At 39.1% G+C, this 21,220-nt stretch overlaps 1 protein-coding gene and 1 long non-coding RNA gene across 4 annotated transcripts; both read right to left on the reverse strand.

Annotated features, from left to right (window-relative positions):
- Positions 1 to 2,209: 2,209 nt before the first annotated feature.
- On the reverse strand, positions 2,210 to 3,751 carry LOC145073927 (uncharacterized). 3 transcript variants are annotated; one of them, XR_013691604.1, is made up of 4 exons: positions 3,298 to 3,697; positions 3,028 to 3,199; positions 2,803 to 2,914; positions 2,210 to 2,531 (listed from the first exon to the last, which is right to left on the reverse strand). It is a non-coding gene; the product is annotated as an uncharacterized LOC145073927 (long non-coding RNA). The 3 variants fall into 3 exon arrangements; XR_013691601.1 differs by having other exon boundaries at positions 3,028 to 3,694; XR_013691603.1 differs by lacking the exon at positions 2,210 to 2,531 and having other exon boundaries at positions 2,751 to 2,914; positions 3,028 to 3,751.
- Positions 3,752 to 20,213: 16,462 nt separating this feature from the next.
- On the reverse strand, positions 20,214 to 20,698 carry LOC145075294 (uncharacterized). Its single transcript, XM_079021588.1, has 2 exons — positions 20,590 to 20,698; positions 20,214 to 20,521 (listed from the first exon to the last, which is right to left on the reverse strand). Exons 1-2 carry the CDS (start codon positions 20,696 to 20,698, stop codon positions 20,214 to 20,216), a joined length of 417 nt encoding a protein of 138 aa, XP_078877714.1.
- Positions 20,699 to 21,220: the final 522 nt, after the last annotated feature.

Consider the following 21,220-nt stretch of genomic DNA (forward strand, 5'->3'; position numbering starts at 1 on the left):
ATTGTGATCAGGTGGGCCATATGAAGGCCCAGTGACCTCTACTGGCTGCCAGGTCAGTGCAGGCCCCAGCGCCAGCCACTTTGAGACTTACTGACGGAGGTCAGGGTCGAGCAGAGCCTCCGAAGGCTCCGGGGCGTGCTTATCAGCTTGTGACCGAGGAGATTAGATCTGAGCCAGAGGTGTCAGTCGGTATGTTTTTCTGCTTTATCTTGTTTATGTTGTGCTTGTGGGTTGTCGTTTCTTGCATGAGATGTTTAGTGTTGTATGTATTAGAGGTGAGCGAGCATTGAGGATTCTTAGTGGGTTATCATCCAGTGTAGAATTCATGAGAAAGGAAGGTTATGGTTCGAGAATTTAAGAACTTTCAGCAGGAACTCAGTTTCCTCGAAGTTCGGGGTATCAGTGGGTTCGATTGAGCATGCATGTTAGCTTCACCTCAGCAGGTGGTGGTTAGTGCCCTAAGTGGGGGAGAATTGGAAATTCTCGGACAAGCCGCTGGTTGTAGAAGGTTGCCTGGAGCGGTTTGAGCATCGGTCATGGGGATGATGTGAGGAGGCGATTCAGGCAAGGGCTTGCATGTGTCGAGGAAATGCGGCAAGTTATGTATGGGTCGCTGGGTATGCGACCAGCATCTGAGTATGTATGCATGATATAGGATAGCGGTGAGCACCACTAAGGGGTAATGTATAGTGAGGATTTGTCGCGATGGCAATGTTGGCTGATGCGTAGGCATGTTTTCAGTCTCCTTGAAAGAGGAGATGGATAGTGACTCCAGATTGGAGGTTTGGTCAGAGGAAAGTGGGATAGCAGGTAATAGACTCGGGAGTAGTCTGGACCGGTAACGATAATTGTGTAAGAGATTGCAGTCGGAGGTCAAGGACCTAGAGATTGTGATAGAGAGGTATGAGTGGGGTTACACTCAGATGGGGCGAACCGAAGGGTTCGAAGGGGGGACGCAAGGACAGGGTCCTTGGTTCCAAGTATGGTTATAGAATTCTCAATTACCCCATAATTTCCATACCGGATCATCATATGGTATATCTAATTTTGACAAGTAATACCCATTTGATTTTAGCAACCAATAAGCGTTCGCTCTCTTAAAAGGTTTGGGTTGTAAATATTCCCGTACTTTCTCATCATAGGCATTAAAATGTCCCTTTTTCGTTCCATAGAAAAGAGTATTTTTGGATAAATTTACACAGAAACTAAACTGGTACCCGAGACAATAAGTGATGTTATGATATCAAAGATCATCATCTTTTGATCTCAAATGAAATGTGATTTGTGAGTTTGGGATACCATCATAGATATAAATTGTCCACGAAAAAGGGGTAAAACACCTACAGTCGGAAGAAATTACACAAAAACAAGTGAAATAAACCAATAAAACATAAATATAAACATTTTTTTGTAATTACAATACACATTGCTCTAAGTTTGAGACTGTTAGATGATAAGTATATGATTGTTTTCATATAGTGATATTTATTTATAGCACATATTTTTTTTAATAAATATAAATTTTTAATATCTAAAAAATATGAAAGAGATTAGAACAATTTTTTCGTTTAATTTTTTTAGGTCATGTTTTTATTATAAAAAACCAATATATACCAAAATTCACAATTTTTTTATCCTATTTACATAAAGATCCATATTAATATATAAAAATAATTCTTTTTTCAAAAAAAAAAATCCCTTTTTATTGTTTTTTTTTCCAATACTTAGGTTTATTATTTATCAAAAAAAAACTATATATACAAAAATTCTTATTTTTTTTATCCTTTATAAATAGACATCGAAATCAATATAATTTTTTTTCACATTGGTCTGGTTAGATTCACCATGTGAATTTGAAGTGTAAATAATTTAGTTTTTTAACATTCACAATGTGAATCTGACTTACTATTAAAACTCTTTAATTATCCACAAATTAATTTAGTGAGACTTATATATGAATTGAAGTATATTTCCTTGTAATTTTAAAATTTTTAAAGTTTTGATTACTCATAAATTAGTTTTGTAATATTCACAAGTGAATTTATTCACATTGTGAATATAAACTTTCTATAATTTAGTTTTCAAAATTCACAATCTAAATCTAATTTACTTTTATTCACACTATGAATCTGAAGTGAATATAACTCATTTTCCAGTATTCACAGTGTGAATATTAGCTATGTAAAATTCATAAATGAAGTTATTCCCACCGTAGAATTATGGATTTGGACCAGTGCCTTCCTATCAGGGCTGGCTCCGAGATTTCGGAGGCCCTGTACAATTTAACAAAAAATAGGCCTTAAAACTTAAAAGTCTAAAAAAATTAAGCAAAACTAACTTTTCATTTTCTCCTGCAAAATACACAAAATTAAGTTTCCATTCAAATTAATACAAAAAACAAAATTGCTTCAACTTGAAAACAATCACCCTTCTGGTATTTATTGAAATAAATTTTGTTTCTACTTGAAAACAACCATCTTTCTACTTGCAAACAAGCAAACAGTCATCCATTTAATATGCATTGAAATAAACTGTAAAAAAATCAGAAATTAAATCAGCAAGATATATTAAATTATCTGAAAAAAATATGATAAAAAACAGAAATGTATCAGATATGTAAAACTTCTGATAAAAGCAAAAATCAGAACATCACTTCCTAGTTTTGGACCCTTCAATACAAAATGAAAACGAAGGCATTTGTTACCATGTGTCTGAATTCGAGAAAATCAAAGTCATAAAACATTAAACAATGGAAAAAACTTATTTAATATAAACAATATCACAAATGTAAATGTATAATACCTTCTGGCTTCTGATTTTCAACACTTCAAGAATCAAGACAACCAAGATATTAGAAAGCCCGATTGACAGTCAAATCAATATATTGTTGTTTGACTTGTTTCAATGCTACTGTCTGGATTCAAGAAAATAAGAATAAAAAGAAAGAAAAAAAATGATTTACTTCTAAAGTCTAAATAGTAAGCAGAACTCAAGAATAGAAACCTGGAATAAAAAAAGTTTATTTACCTTTTGGTTTTCTTCCGTATGCTCAGATTATGACTTTCAAACATCTGTTCCCCTTTCAATTTACTTGTGATGCACTGAAATAGGAAGCAATTGAGCGAAAGAAGATTGTTGCTGATGTATTTCATTTGGGTTATTAGTATTGAGTATTTTCTTGTGATTTATGACGAAAGAACTAAGAAGAAAAAACCAGAAATCGAGTGAATGACTTCTCCGGATTCAAGTATTTAAGCAATCAACTAATAAGAAAAAGATCATAAGATCAAAGAATACCGTTTTTGTCTTAATGACCCGCAATAACAATAATTGGTGCAGCATGGATTTCTGATTCCAAATGTCGAGGATGAAGGAACCAAAGCGTCCATCTCTTCTCCCCAGAAAAAATCTGATTTCGCTTCCCGCTTAGTCGATTGCGTCTGTAATCTGTGTATTGTTTTTGCTTAACCAATTTGCGCATTTGGGCATAAAACTGCAGACGAGCTAAGATAAAATCAGTAAAATTTTGGGCCCTGGATTTCGGTGGGCGCTGTTCATAACATGCCTTGGGTCGGCCCTGCTTCCTATCAATCCAGTTGTATGTGCTCTTTTGCATCTGTTTCTATTTGATAAAAGATATTATTTTGGACAGTTGGAAGAGGAATTTCATGGAGATAGTTTTGTTATGGTAAGAACAAAACCATTTTTCTAAATGTTACTTACTCTATTGCACATATAATCTCATGCTTGGCAGTTGGCACACACAAAACGGCTTTGTGGAGTACCTCATTTAGATATTTAGATATCTGGTTTAAAGGTGAGAATAAAATTGCATATAGTTTACTATTTTTTTATTTTTTAAACTATATATATCCTTGGTATGCACATTGACAGATCACGTGTTGGTTAACTTTTTACTTTGGTTACATTAACAAAGCAGAGAGAATGCTTGGTTCAATGAGCCCCGACCTTTGCTAATGTAACATGTACAACTACTTACTTACTTTGACTATATCTCTTGCAGCTCTATTGATCATTCTTTTGCAAAAGAATATGTAATACGTTAAACCTTCAAGGTTAGACTGTTCATAATTTTTTTCAAATATCAAACTATTGTAAAAGTTTTTTTCTTTTATATCTGATGCTAAAAGTCTAATTTTGTTAGACTATTAAAAGATGATATACTATACAATGGAATGAACAATAATTTAAAAATATCATTACGTTAGACTTTAACATGTACATAATTGTAGGGATTCCACTGTTTAAGGCTAAAATCTTCTATTTTATTTTAGTTTATGTGCATGAAAAAAATGTACTTTAATTTTGTTCAATCTATTTCACATACAGACACTAAAATAGCAATGTATTTAATTTTTTCAGTCTATTTTAGCATTGAACTTCCAGTGTTGTATGAGATAGAAAAGATGAAATAAATTTCAATTTTAGGCAAAATAAATAAATAAGGTGCATTAACAATGCCCTTTTACGGAAATGCAAAAATAAAGTGCTTTGATATTTACAAAAACACAGCAGTCACAAAAACTTTATGTGAAGTCTAAGTACATTGTATGGTATATGTATACGAATGTTTTGTATGTACACCGTATTCTAAAATTTCCCTATATGACTTTTGACTGTAAATTAATTTCAATGTCAATATTGAACATATTTATACTCATCCAGGTAGTGTTTTTTTTCCAACATAGATATATGAAAATATATCAAGATGGAACATTTCAAATATTGAAAATCGTACAATTCTTTATCAAATATGCAGGTTGAAGAAATCTGACTTTGAAACTTTTTAAGTCAAAGGTGCTCTTTTAACGTAAGTGAATTATAGTTTATCACCTCTTGGAATTTGTTTATGTATAACCTTTTTTATGATTGTCAATATAATAGATTTATATTTAATGTATTTTTTTAATTTTGTTTTTTTGTTTTACATATTATTTGATCATTAAGTAATTTTTTTATTTTACAATATGGGTATATAGTTGTTCGATTGATTATAAAAGTTATCAATTGTAGAATACATGGTTTCATAGGGTTTAAAATGTTAATATTCATAAATTATGTTAATAATGTAAGATTTGTATTTATACTATTATATATTTAACCACGAATATTTAATTTTGTATTCATTATCTGATATATCAAAATGTTGATTAACTGCGCAAAATATTGTTTCAGAAGTTTTATTTAAAACCTCAAATTTTAGAATGGTTTAGATAACTGAAGTCTTAAAATATTACTATTTGGAATTGAAATGTGGGTTCATATCCTTTATTTTTTATGTCTATAAAATGATGATAGAAACTATGCAAAGTAATTTTGTGTCAAAGTATATTGCTATTAAATGTGTTTTTTACGACTGGTTTGAAAATGTGAAAATGGAACCAAGATTAGCAAACATTTTTCGTATTCATGTTTCAATTTCCTACATGTTAGTTTACGTATATTTGACTAATCATTAATCAAACAATTTGGTAAAGAATATTTACAAAACTAAATGGTGATTAAATAAGTTGATAAGAATTCATTTTATATTATCTTTTAGCTATCCTTTCAATTACATAATGGCTATCCTTTCATACCATTGACATTAAAATGATAATGTTGGTCTTAAAGATGACCAAACCATCTCTATGACCTTTAAAAAAAATCGGTCAAAATTTTGGGATATTACCTAATGCTTTTTAGATGATTAATAGTTTCTAATTTAAGCTAACTGAAAGTTATAAATGCCCTTATTTTGCTGATGCTATTATGTGTCACAATTTATATGAATATATGCACAAGTTTTCTCCATCGTGTAGATCAAATGTAACGACCCAACTTTTCAAAAGAATTTTTTTCATTTTTAATTACCCAAAATACTTTCCACAAACCATTAAAGCCCGAATACAATTGTCTTTAGCTGGAAAGCCATGGTCTCCCCCACATGGTCTTACATCCAAGTGTCATGGGTTCCTCCCATTGTCTTTACTTGAAAAGTCATGGGCTCCCCCACATGGTCTTACATCCAAGTGCCATGGGCTCCCCCCATGGTCTTCCCTGCAAATATCACATACATAGCTAGCATAACTAACTATCACACCACATATCTCTACAACAATAAGTGTACCACATAACACAAAATGGGTCGGCCTTGGTGCCTTAGACCCATTGGTATGGTGAGGAGACTCACCTCTCGTGAGTTGAACTAACAAGCTAAGATAAGATAAATACCACGTGCTGCTCCAACTCAACAGCCTATAGTCATCATATAATTGACTTGTCACAATCTTGCATTACCATAATGTACAGAAGACCGAAAATCCATGCAGACCGAAAACTCTAATCCATCACTGAAATCACCCCGGATCTCTAAAATGGGTAAACCTTACCTGACTCGTCGAGTCAGCTAAGGGACTCGACGAGTTCCTTCAATCCTTTTTGTGTTCAGTCCTTTCCAGTGGGATCCAAGGTCCCAAACTTCAAATCCAACTTCTCCTAGTGTAGTTACCACGTAAAGTTGCAAACTTTAAGAGCATGCAAGGTCTCACAAGGCTAAAACACAAAAACTAAGCTTCCTACAAGGTTTTTGTGCATGGAAAGGGCCCAAGTTGGATGAAATGAGCAACTTTATGTCATCTAAGACCTAGAGATGTCCAGATCTAGAATCATATCCTTGTGATAAGTCCAAATCCGAGCAGGACACCCTTTTGGCACCAAAAGTTACCATATACTTCAAGAAAGGAAGTCTAAGCAACCAAAGGTCAAGGTAGTGACTTTATACCTCAATATAGTCGCCAATACAGAGTAGAAATCGGATCTACTACTTCTTCTTCAAGCTCTAAAATCTTCACAATCACACCAAAAAATCACTCTCAAAGGCTCTCTTTCTCTCTCTAGAAGGTGCAAGGCTCAAACTAGGGTTTCTCTGGCTGTAAGGACGATGGAAAAGGCTGAAAATGAGCCATAAGTTCTTTAAATAGGGTACGAAACCCTGAAAATTAGGGTTTCTATTTACAGTTCCTACTTGTCGAGTCGGGCCCTCTGAATCGTCGAGTAGGCCCAGATTCCCACGTCCTCATAATAACCTCTACTCGACGAGTTGGAGCTCCCCAACTCGTCGAGTCCATGTACAAAACCTTAATATATATATATATATATATATATATATATATATATATATAAATTAAATATGTTGGGTTTTGAACAATCTAACACTTCCTAAGTGTGCATGCAACCCTAATAAACCTTGGATCTATGTTTGTCTAAATACATGCAAAATAATAATTTTCCAAGGTTCATAACCTATCTAACATGGCATGGGGAACATTTAAACATAAAAGAGTTAGATGAGATTACATACCTTTTTGACGAGATTGATTCTTTGGAGTTTGAGAGCCAAGCACCAATAATGTGAATGCCTCAAATGGAATCACAAATCACCACAAACACTTGGAAACTTTGAGAGAGTGTACACACACTTATATTTTCGGCCACACACAAGCACACACACTAGTGGCTATTTCATGCAACATAAGCATGCTTATATAGTGTACATGGTTAGGGTGAAACCCTAATAACCCATGACCTTTCCTTTTCCAAGGACCCATGGGTTAAAAGCTCCATGGATCATCCATGGACTTCCATCCAAGCCTAGCCCATTAACAAATGAGTGTTAGCCCACACCATATAAAACCAATAGCCCATAATCTAATTAGTCTTCCTTTTAATCTCTAAATTAATTCATAATTAATTTAAGACTAAGACTAATTAAATAACATGACTTCATATTAATATATTATAACTTATAATATATTAATAAACATATGTGTATAACTCTCATAAAATTATCCATAAATAGTTCGGGTGAAGTGCAACCCAAATGGACCATGCCGGGTCGGGTCAAGTATATACCAAATAAGTTATGGACTTAGACACCTTATCCAACAGACTCCCACTTGGATAAGTCTAATAACTGTATTTGCCTATATAACTTCAGGAACCAACCAGCAATCGTAGCTCTCGAAAACTCTGTTGAACTATGAAGCGCCATTTTAAGACAAGTGATCATATAATCCTCTGTTCTCATGATATCAGCCGGACAAACACATGGAACTATGTCTTGCTTATTGTCTGGCAGTTGTTTCTCGATTTCCGATTTGTTTGACAAAGAACTTTACTGAACACATCAGTTTAGTTCTGACCGGGCCCGGTACATGGGTCAACACAAAATCATCGAGGGGCCTAGATATCGCTTCTATTTCTAGAAGGAACAAATAAACTTCGACTCATATGCTTGTTCTACTACTTGTTAAATTGTACACAAAGGCACGTTTTATAACATCAAGTTACTAATGCGTTTACGTGCAAATATGCACAACCAACTCATAGGTAACAACTCATATTTCTAGGTTTGAAGACTTATATGATATTATCGTCTCACGATCACTCGAGATAAATTCCATGAAGTGATACAAGTGAGCGTGGGTTTATACCAATACTCATAACTTATGAGTACTCATGAACGTTGCAGCAACCATTGCCATGTCTAAACACCTTTAGCCATCTACAAACCCAATTCATGACAATCTTGATTCATACCTACTTCTGACGTATGACCGATTGTGGAAGTTTGAATAAATTAATTATTCTGGAAGTCAAAACATGCAAAACTGAAACAGTAGTAAATAATTGACAATGATAGTAACACTTTACTCATAAATAAATCACAAATTTTATTCATCATCAAATGTCGATTACATTTTACAAGTTTCAGGAAAATTATCTAATCTGTAAAACTAATATCGTCCCTTAGCCCGATGCGCCTCGCATGCTGAAAATGCTTAACCCTCGTCAGTCCCTTCGTAAGGGGATCTGCAGGATTCTCATCTGACGATACACTCTTTTCCACGAGGAGTCCTTCTTCAATCTTGTGTCTTACGAAGTGATATTTTCTGTCAATGTGTCGGGATCTGCCATGATCTCTTGGTTCCTTGGCTAAGGCAACCGCACTATTGCTGTCACAAAAAATCTCCATAGGTTCTTTAATAGCTGGTATAACTCCAAGGTCTTCGATGAAGTTCTTTAGCCATATCGCCTCCTTTGTTGCTTCACTCGCTGCTATATACTCTGATTCACAAGTCGAATCAGCCACCGTCTCCTGCTTGGAACTCTTCCAAGAAATTGCCCCTCCATTTAAGGTAAAGACCCAGCCCGACTGAGAGCGGAAGTTATCCTTATCAGTCTGAAAACTAGCATCACTATACCCTAATACTCTCAAGTCATCACTCCCACCAAGGGTAAGGATCCAATCCTTAGTCCTCCGCAGGTACTTGAGAATGTTCTTTACCGCGGTCCAATGAGCCTTGCCAGGGTTCCCCTGATACCTGCTGACCATGCTCAAAGCAAAGGCCACATCAGGGCGGGTACAAGTCATAGCATACATGATCGAGCCAACAGCGGAAGCATACGGTAATTGGCTCATCTCAGCTATCTCTACCTCTGTACTCGGACTCTGAGTCTTACTTAGTTTGGCATTGCTTTGGATCGGTAAATCTCCTTTCTTGGAATTCTGCATGTTGAACCTTTTCAACACCTTATCCAAGTAGGTACTCTGACTAAGTCCAATTAGTCTCTTACTCCTTTCTCTTAATATCCTTATCCCTAGGATATAGGCAGCCTCCCCTAGGTCCTTCATAGCAAAGCACTTCCCAAGCCAGGACTTAACCTCCTGCAAGGTTGGGATGTCATTTCCTATAAGTAGTATGTCATCCACATACAGTACCAAGAAGCTAACTATACTCCCACTAGCTCTGACATACACGCAAGACTCATCTTCACTTCTCGAGAAGCCAAACTCTTTGACCTTCTCATCAAAACAAAGATTCCAGCTACGAGATGCTTGTTTTAGTCCATAAATGGATTTCTCAAGCTTGCATACTCTATTAGGGTACTTTGTACTGACAAAACCCTCTGGCTGATTCATGTACACATCCTCAGCCAACTTTCCATTAAGGAAAGCGGTTTTGACATCCATTTGCCATATTTCATAATCATGAAATGCTGCAATGGCTAGCATAACCCTAATGGACTTAATCTTTGCTACCGGCGAGAAGGTTTCATCATAATCAATACCCTGAGTCTGAGTAAAACCCTTCGCAACCAGTCGAGCCTTATAAGTATGCACTTTTCCTTCCATGTCGGTATTCTTCTTGAAGATCCATTTGCACCCGACTGTTTTACGGCCTGGTACATTGTCAACCAAGTTCCAAACTTGATTGTCATACATGGACTGTATCTCGCTGTCCATAGCCTCCTTCCATTTAGCAGACTCCGGGCCTGCCATGGCTTCCTTAACACTGTTAGGTTCATCCAAATTTACCAGTGTACTATCGCTGATAAACGTATCACCTTCCGTAGTAATATGAAATCCATAATAAAACGAAGGTGTGTTCCTAACCCGTGTGGAACGCCTCGGAGGTACAGATATGTCAGCTTGCTCAACAGGAGTTTCCTCCTTGGGTTGATAGCTAGTGTCTGAGGTTCCTTCACCAATTGCTTCTTGAATTTCTTCAAGATCAATTTGCCTCCCACTGTCTCCTTGGCTTATAAATTCTCTCTCACGAAAGACCCCTCTTCTCGCTACAAATACCACATTCTCACTGGGTCTGTAGAAGAGGTAACCGAAGGATTTATGTGGGTAGCCGATGAAAATACACCTTTCACTTCGGGGTTCGAGCTTATCATGAGTCTCACGCCTCACGAAAGCCTCACAACCCCAAATCTTGATGTGGTCTAAATTGGGAACCTTCCCAGTCCACATCTCATGAGGTGTTTTGGTAACCTTCTTTGTAGGGACTAGATTAAGGATATGGGCGGCAGTCTCTAAGGCATACCCCCAAAAAGAGATTGGTAGCGAAACTCGACTCATCATAGAGCGAACCATGTCCAACAAGGTTCGATTACGCCTCTCAGCTACACCATTCAGCTGTGGTGTCCTGGGAGGAGTCAATTGTGAGACAATCCCACACTCCATAAGATAATCAAGGAACTCGGTACTAAGATACTCACCACCTCGATCGGATCGAAGCATCTTAATGTTCCTGCCCAATTGATTTTCTACTTCCTGTTTGAATTCCTTAAACCTTTCAAAGGTTTCTGACTTATGTTTGATTAAGTAGACATACCCATATCTACTAAAATCATCAATAAAAGTCACATAATACCGATTAGCATCCCTTGTGGCGGTTTTGAATGGCCCACATACATCAGTATGTATCAGGTCCAACAAACCCTCACCCCTTTCACAAGTTCCAGTGAAGGGTGATTTTGTCATCTTTCCAAGTAGACAAGATTCACAACTATCAGCCGATTTAAGGTCGAATGACTCCAAGACTCCACTCTTTTGGAGTTGGCCTATGCGTTTCTTGTTTACATGTCCAAGACGACAATGCCACAATGATGCTTTATCTAGGCTAGTAGAAGAATCAATATACAACACATTATTTCCTACGTTGTCTACAATCGACACAGTTTCATACACACCATCACAAGGTAACGCTTTAAAATAAAACACATTTTTAAAGAAAGCATTAATACCACCACATTCATTATCAAACGAAAAGGTAAAACCTTGTTTGTACAAAGCATGAAAAGAAATAATATTCCTCGCCATTTCAGACGAGTACACACATTTATTCAAATCTAATTTCAACCCATTATTAAGAAACAAAGTATAAACTCCAATCTTGGAAACAGGTGAAGCCTTCCTATTCCCCATGATCAAGTTTATCTTCCTGTGCTCCACATCCTCACTTCTTCTTAGGCCCTGCAAATCAGAACATATGTGGATACCACATCCTGTATCAAGCACCCAAGAGTTAGAATATGTTGAGTAATTAGACAATATAGTGTAAATACCTGCATGGGTGGGTTTCACTTTCCCATCCTTTAGATACTGCAAGTACTTAGGGCAGTTTCGCTTCCAGTGTGCCTTTTCATGGCAATAGAAGCATTCAGCATCCTTGGGAATGGCAGAAGGAGTGACAGAACCGCTCTTGGTCTTCGATGAGGAGCCTTCAAGAGACTTTCCCTTGGTACCCTTCGAAGGGTGCTTCCTCTTTTTCCCTTTGCCTTGCCCGATAGCCAAAACAGGGGTAGATGTTGGAGTAGGAGTAGTAGAGGTGACAACCGCCTTGCCCTTAAGACCGGTTTCAGCGGTCTTCAAGAGTCCTTGAAGCTTGCTGAGGGTAACTTCCTCCTTGTTCATATGATATGTCATACGAAATTTGTCATAACAAGAAGGTAAGGAGTGCAAAATGATGTCAATTGCCAACTCCTCAGGGATGTTCACATTCAGCTTTAGCAAACGGTCCACATACCTTTGCATCTTTTGCATGTGAGCCGTGACGGAATCACCGTCCTTAATGCGGGTAGTTATTATGGAGGAGATTATTTCATATCGCTCCTGACGAGCACTCTGATGGTACCTTTCCATCAGGTCTTGGTGCATCTCAAAAGGGTAGAAATCTTCATATGACTTTTGGAGCTCGGCTGTCATCGTGGCCATCATGATACATGCCACCTTAGTAGCATCTCTCTCATGTGTCCTGAATTCAACGATCTCCTCAGGAGTAGCAGTAGACTCATCAAGCTCTTTTAACTCCTTATCGAGGACATATTCCTTGTCCTCATAACGAGTAACCATCCTGATGTTCCTAATCCAATCCATGAAGTTGGAACCATCAAAGATGACCCTCCCACAAAGATTCATGAGAGAGAAAGAACCAGTTGGGTTAGAGCCTGAAGCATTAGTGTTGGAAGACATCTGAAAGAAGAAAGCAAGTTTAGATTAGATATATAGAATCCTTAATAAGACACCCAAATGTAATATTAAGGCTAGGACCCAATCACAATATATTATACTTAGAAGAGGGATGCCGTAATCTAAGTAATAATATATTTGAAAGGTAGGTGAATGACGATTCACCAATTTCCACCATGAAAAACAAAATGAATTATTAGGTTTTAATTGGATTTGAAATTCCTAGATTCTTTTGAGATTCATTGAACTTTTCAATGGCATGTCTCAATATCGATTGTGCCCTTCAAGTTTTGTGACTGGGATGCTGAGGATCACAAAACAAGGTGTGAATAACCATGCTAATTCACTTGGTACCCTTAATATTATCACCTAATCAATGTGCCGGTTAACCACACACGCTCCATTGATCTATGACAAACATTAAGTCACCCTTCGTGATCCTTACTAGTCCAAGTTAGTGTGCCGGTTAACCACACACGCTCCACCAATGACTTGGTAAGGTACAAAGTGTGAATTCCATGGACTAGCACCATGTTCACATTTTTCCTAAAATAACTAAGATTGGGAATTAAAAAGGTTTAGTTACTTTATAATAATCATTATACTTTTAATGAGGATTTAAAGTCATTGTCCTACCCGTTCGGCTAACGACCCTCCACCAGTCAAGCAAGCGGTGGGTGAGAGTGGACACCCATTAAGTTGCCATTTTATAGGCAACAACCTTATACCCACCTTATAGACCGGCTTCGTGAATGAGGCTTACTAACGGTAGAACGACTTATTCTTATACATATATATAATAACTAACCATTAATGTTATAAATAGTATAAGGGTTGAATTTTAACTATTAAAACTCTAAGGGTTGGAATTAAAGTTTATTAAAGTGTGTGAAACTTTACAAATTCCAAAACTTGAGGGCAAGTTTTGTAACTATCCAAAACTTTTCATTTCATAACTTATGAATTAAAGGTTCATAAAAATGAAGACTCTTCATTTTCATGTAACTTATGTGTTTAAATGTGTGTGTTAAAGAAAAGTGACCTTTGGATATCCATAACTTGAGGACAAATTATGGACTCCATTAAAACACATAAATGATCAAGAATTAATTCTAAACAATTCAGCAAATAATTCCTATCATCTTCTAAATTCATAAGAACATGAACATGATCATCAAAATTTCAAGAATTATATGAACACATAAAAAATCATGGAATTTTGATATATGCTATTGTAAATGGGTTAGAACAACCATTACACCAACTAAAACAAGTTTTAAAACACCAAAACAGTTTAGGGTAATGTTTCTACTCGCCGAGTGCATGAACCTACTCGCTGAGTAGGATGCATTTTGCCTTGAACTCGGCGAGTCCCCCCATGGACTCGGCGAGTTCATCAGCCAGACAGCAACAATTTTAACTTTTTTTTCACTATTTTGCATCAAGTATCAAACAAGCAAGCCTAGGCTCTGATACCACTATTGGGTTTTGAGCAATCTAACACTTCCTAAGTGTGCATGCAACCCTAATAAACCTTGGATCTATGTTTGTCTAAATACATGCAAAATAATAATTTTCCAAGGTTCATAACCTATCTAACATGGCATGGGGAACATTTAAACATAAAAGAGTTAGATGAGATTACATACCTTTTTGATGAGATTGATTCTTTGGAGTTTGAGAGCCAAGCACCAATAATGTGAATGCCTCAAATGGAATCACAAATCACCACAAACACTTGGAAACTTTGAGAGAGTGTACACACACTTATATTTTCGGCCACACACAAGCACACACACTAGTGGCTATTTCATGCAACATAAGCATGCTTATATAGTGTACATGGTTAGGGTGAAACCCTAATAACCCATGACCTTTCCTTTTCCAAGGACCCATGGGTTAAAAGCTCCATGGATCATCCATGGACTTCCATCCAAGCCTAGCCCATTAACAAATGAGTGTTAGCCCACACCATATAAAACCAATAGCCCATAATCTAATTAGTCTTCCTTTTAATCTCTAAATTAATTCATAATTAATTTAAGACTAAGACTAATTAAATAACATGACTTCATATTAATATATTATAACTTATAATATATTAATAAACATATGTGTATAACTCTCATAAAATTATCCATAAATAGTTCGGGTGAAGTGCAACCCAAATGGACCATGCCGGGTCGGGTCAAGTATATACCAAATAAGTTATGGACTTAGACACCTTATCCAACAAAATAATACCTGGAACAAGTGTTACAAATCTCACCCACTTGAACTAGACTTCGTCCTTGAAGTCTGCTCACCCAAATAAGTTCGGGTAGTGATCTCGCATCTCATTCTACGGCTCCCATGTCCATTTGGAGCCCCTTCGGTGCTGCCATTGCACCTTCACTAGCTTCACCCCCTTGTTCCGAAGAACCTTGCTCTTCTTATCTAGAATCTCAATAGGCCTTTCAATGTAGTTCGAGCTCTCGTCCACCTGAATGTCATCCAAAGATATGACCACAACCTCGTCAGTGATACACTTCCAAAGATATGAATGCAGCCTCGTCAGTGATACACTTCCAAGCGATAGGCCACCTTGCCCACCCGTGTCGTAATCCTGAACGGTCTAATATATCGGGGCCCTAGCTTGCCCCTCTTTTGAAATATGATGACTCCCTTCCATGACGATACCTTTAGTAACACAAGTCCCCCACTTGGAACTCGAGATCTGATCGCCGCCGGTCAGCATAGCTTTTCTGATGGCTTAGTGCGAATCGCATCCGGTCGCGCACCTGCTGAATCAGCTTGGTAGTCTTGAGCATTACGTCAGTGCTCCTCATGACCCGGTGTCCAACCTCACCCCAACAAATCGGGGTCCTACATCTGCTACCATACAATATCTCAAAGGGGGATCGGTCAATACTGGCATGGTAACTGTTGTTGTATGAAAACTCTGCTAACGGAAGGTATGTATCCCAACTCCCTCCAAACTCCAACACGTATGCCCGAAGCATATCCTCAAGTGTCTGGATCATCCTCTCACTCTGGCCATCTATTTGGGGGTGGTACGCCGTGCTAAAATGCAACTGAGTGCCCAGTTCCTCGTGGAACTTCTTCCAGAATATAGATGTAAATCGAACATCTCTGTCAGAGACTACCGACAATGGAACCCCGTGTCTGCCACCACCTCTCATACATAAATATCCGCCAACTTCTCGGTGGATATACTCTCAGAGATCGGAATAAAGTGGGCACTCTTCGTCAGTCTGTCCACAATCACCCATATGGCGTCCACACCCCTCGCTGTCTTCGGTAACTTTGTGATGAAGTCCATAGTGATCTCCTCCTACTTCCACATGGGAATGGGTAGCAGCTGAACCTTTCCATGAGGCAGCTGATGCTCAACCTTGACCTTTCTACAGGTCAAGCACCGCTCCACGAACCAAGCGATCTCCTGCTTCATTCATAGCCATCAGTAGCTCAATCTCAGATCTCAATACATTTTTGTAGCTCCCGGATGTATAGAGAACTTGGACTTGTGTGCCTCCTCCAATATCTTCTGTCTCACTCCTCCAGTCACTAGTACCTACACCCGACCACACTACGTCAAGAGACCACAACTATCCTTAACAAACAAGGGATACTGACCCCGAATCCGCTGTATCTTCCAATTCTATTTCTTTACACCCTCGGTCTGAGCTTCCTTGATTATATCCAACAACGGGGAGATCATCGTCATCCTCAAACATACATTCCCGATCGAGGAACCGGCCGCCTTGTGGCTCAAAGCATCGGCCACCACGTTGGCCTTTCCTGGGTGATACAAAATCTCATAATCGTAGTCCTTCAGCACGTCCAACCACCTCCTCTGCCGCATGTTGAGGTTCTGATGATCCATCAAATACCTCAAACTCTTGTGATCAGTATAAATAGTGCACCGTAATCCATACATGTGACATCCCCGAAATCACGGCCAGAAAAGGCCGGTTTGTTTATGCTTTGTTTAAAAATCAGAGTAACATTTTAAATAAAAGTGTTGCGGAATTTGTCCCAAAACAAAATATGATAAAGATTTATCAAAAGCATTTCCATGGAAATGTATTTCATTAAAAGACTTGGGATGTCATGTTCGTACAGATCAAAAGCATAAACAGTACAATATAAGCCTTACTACATTATTTCATATCTACAGGCCTATATCCGTAATCCCTCGTCCAAACATCATATCTATGCTCAAGCGCCACTACCTGTAATACATAAAACTGAGTGGGTCAAGCTTGGGAGCCTGGTGAGAACATAGGGTTTTCAACCCACAATAAATAAGTTTATTAACTTTATCAAACCAAACAAACCCGATTACCCATTCCCGTTATCCTCACTTTACGTCCCTAAGACATCTAACACAAGGGACCTAGTCTAAGGACTATCATCGGGATGGACACTACTACTAAGGGGATTCCTCAGCAATAAATGTCCTTAAGGCAACCATGTGGGGGATGGAGTACATCTGGTGAGCACACAGTTCAAATAAACACACAGTTCGAATAAACACCTACAGGTTGCGAGCCTGCTAGTGTTCCACTAGACTGTCTAGAATAGTCCGTGGTCGTCATCTATACTACGCTAGATGACTGGATCATCAATAACATCTATAACGAGGCCTCTCATTATTTTATTTTGTCACACAGCAACTATTACATCTACCCATGTTTTACCCAACACATTTTGTAGATATAAAATACATATACAGTTTAAATCATTAAAAACATGTATAAAACGTTCATCCAACATAGATTGCAAGTATTTAGATAATATGCACACATAGCACGTAATTTATATAAAATACTTTTTATAGCCCTCGCTGCCTTTTTATAGCCTTCCAACATAGGTTTGGGGTTGTAGAGAGAGAAAGAAACTAGAGAGAGAAGCAAAAAATGGGTGAAAAATGAAGTTGCCTTCGCTGCCTTTTTATAGCCTGCGAGGCCTCGGTACGTTGGGCGTACCTCGGACCTATGTTGGGCGTAATGGCTCGGATAAGATCAGCAGGTGGCAGTCTCCGAAGGGCGCGATGTGGCTCAAGCTGGACCGCAGGAGGCTGAAGTACGCGAGGAGTTCCGACCTCGCACGCGGCGCGTAAGGAGAACGCTGGGCGTCCGAGAGGCGACGTGTCCTTCATCCGAAGCGAGACGTGATCAGCAAGCGACGACTGGGATCTTGCCACGTCATCGTTCTAGCATCAGATTTCGCAAATTGCATTCTCGACTTCTAAAAATTATAACTTTCGCATACGAGCTCCGTTTTCGACGTTCTTTATATCCACGCGAAGGTGGGAATGTACTCTACAACTTTCGTTTAAACTCCGTCGGCTAATTTTGACTCGATTTTAAATTTTATATTATTAACAGACCGGGACAGGATTGGTCCGTTAAATCCTCATAACTTCTTCATCCGACATTCGTTTTCGCCCATCTTTTTCTCGTTACGCTACTCTTAAGGAGATCTTCGATTCTCGTTTAGGTCGTGTCGGCTAAAAATCACTCGATCTAACATTCGAATTCCGGGCTGTACACTGCTAATCCGAAACTTCGAAAAATCATAACTTCTTCATACGAAGTTAGATTTTGGCGTTCTTTTTATCGATGTTCTTGGTTTAACATATTCTACGACTTTCGTTTAGATCGTTAAGGCTAAATCTCGCTCTGTCGTAAATTCACTATTTACGCTTCTCGGTATCGTGTCGGTTCTGTCCCGAAACTTCGACGGGTCATAACTTCTTCGTTATAACTCGGATTTCGGCGTTCCTTATATCCCCGGAATCCTTGTTTCGACCAATACAACTTTATATAAAGATATGGGGCTTATGTCACACTTTAAGCTTGACGCTTATTTTTATTCTTTATTAATTATACCGTTATAATTAAATAATAAACACATAAACACACATAATTCACATAATACTCAAATATTTCATCTTTATTATTTCAAAAAGAGTTACAATAGTTGACCTAGACTATTACATTGACAAAAATGCTTAGCCCTGAAAGCCGGGCGTTAGAATACAAATAGTGCCTCAAAATCTTGAGGGTAATTAAACACCACTGCCCCCAATTCCAGGTCATGGGTGGGGTAATTCACCTCACGAGGCTTCAATTGCCTTGAGGCGTAGGATATCACATGCCCCCTCTGCATCAGAACCGCGCCTAACCCTGAGATCGACGCATCAGAGTACACCACCAAATCATCTAACCCCTCGGGTAGCACAAGGATCGGAGCCTCACATAGCCTCCGTCTCAGGGTCTCAAAAGCCAACTACTGATCCGTGCTCCATCGAAATGTCACATTCTTCTTGGTCAAGAGGGTCAAAGACACAACAATCTTGGAGAAATCATAGATGAATCTCCGATAATAGCCTACTAAAACCAAAAAGCTATGGATTTCGGATGCGTTCTTCGGTACTTCCCACCGCATCACTGCCTCAACCTTGGCTAGATCAACCGAAATGCCCTCCTGATGGATGATGTGCCCCAGAAACTGTACCTCTCACAGCCAGAAATGACACTTGGAGAACTCTGCATAAAGCCTCTTCGCACTGAAAGTCTCCAATACCTCTCTCATATGTTGCTCATGCTGCTCCTTGGTCTTAGAATAGACTAGGATATCATTGATAAAAATGATAACCGACCGATCCAGCATCGGTCTGCACACTTTTTTCATGAGATCCATGAACGTTTCTGGGGCATTGGTGAGCCCGAATGGCATCACCACAAACTCATAGTGCCCCTACTGAGTCCTGAAAGATATCTTCGGTATATCCTCATCCCGAATCCTGATGGTATCCTGACCGAAGATCTATCTTGAAAAACCAAGACACACCCTGTAGCTGGTCGAACAAACCATCAATCATCGGTAATGGATAACGGTTCTTCACTGTTAGTTTGTTCAACTCCCGGTAATCAATGCACATCCTGTATGATCCATCCTTCTTCTTCGCGAACAGAATCGGAGCTCCCCATGGGGAACTGCTTGGGCAGATAAACCCTCGGTCTAACAGCTCCTGGAGCTGCATAGATAGCTCCTACATCTCGGGGGGAAATAGCCGGTACGGTGCCTTCAGTGTCGGATTGGAACTTGGCACCAAATCAATACGAAACTCCACTTGGCTCTCCAGAGGCACGCCCGGTAAATCCTCGAGAAAGACATCCTGAAACTCCTGAACAACCGACACACTGCCCACATCCATCGTGGTCTTAATCATCGTATCCGAGATATATGCAAGAAATCCTATACCACCCTGTTGTTGAAATCTCCTAACTCTCGCAGCTGAACAGAGGGTTGGCCCCTGCGATGCCCTCTCACCATGAATAACCAGTTCTCCCCCACTTTGGGTTTGAACCCTCACCAACTAGTGTTCGCAATCAATCGTGGCCCCATTGGCCCCCAACCAGTCCATCCTGACAATCACCTTCAACCCTCGCAACGGTATCGGAACTAGATCAACATGAAACCTCTCTCCAATCACATTCAGGACATAGTCCCGGTACACCCTCTCAGCACTCACAGTGCAGTCATCCACAATCTCAACCTCAAGCAGAGAACCCAAAGTCCCCGGCTCATCCCGAAACTTCTTGCTAAACGCAAGATATACAAATGACCGGGTAGCACCCGAGTCGAATAGAACGTGAGCCAACAAACCATTAACCAAAAAGGTCCCTATACATAAGCACCATACACACATAAGCAATGTAAATAAATATAGAGCAGGAGAATAGAATACATACCAGCCACAATGTCAGGCGCTGCCCGAGCCTCCTCGGTAGTCAACTTAAATGCACGACTCTTCACCGCTGAAGCATCCGCCTTAGCAGGGCGGCCATCTATAATCCTCATGGTGATGGGCGCAAGCGCCGCCACTGTTCTACCCCATCCCTGCAACTTTGAAAAATTGGCCCGTTTGTGGCCGGTCTGGTTGCAGTGAAAACAAATCAAGCCCTTCTTGGGGCAATCCCTACTCAAGTGACCCGTCTGGCCACATGCATAACATCCCGAGCCCGCAATCCGATAAGCCCCTTCGTGCGATTTACCGCACTTGGCACACCAGCCACGACCCTGCTGGCCCCTACTAGAAGAAACTGAGGTCTTAGGCTTTTTTGCCTAACCCCCATCCGCCTGAACCTGCTCCGACTACTGCTTGGTGCGGAAGTCCAACTCCATCTTCCGTTCACGGGCCTTGTCCACCATCTCATTTAGGGTTTTTCACCCTGTGAAGCTCATAAACTCCCATATATCATCCCTCAGCATGGAATGATACCTCGTCCTCCTTATGTCCTCATCGGTAGCATACTGTGGTATCAACAATGCTCGTTCCCGAAACTTGGCGGTGATCTCCGCCACAATCTCGGTGGTTTGCTG

This window comes from Lactuca serriola, chromosome 9 (assembly GCF_051521515.1).
Source record: "Lactuca serriola cultivar US96UC23 chromosome 9, Lser_US96UC23_V15, whole genome shotgun sequence".
Classification (NCBI taxonomy): Eukaryota; Viridiplantae; Streptophyta; class Magnoliopsida; order Asterales; family Asteraceae; genus Lactuca; species Lactuca serriola.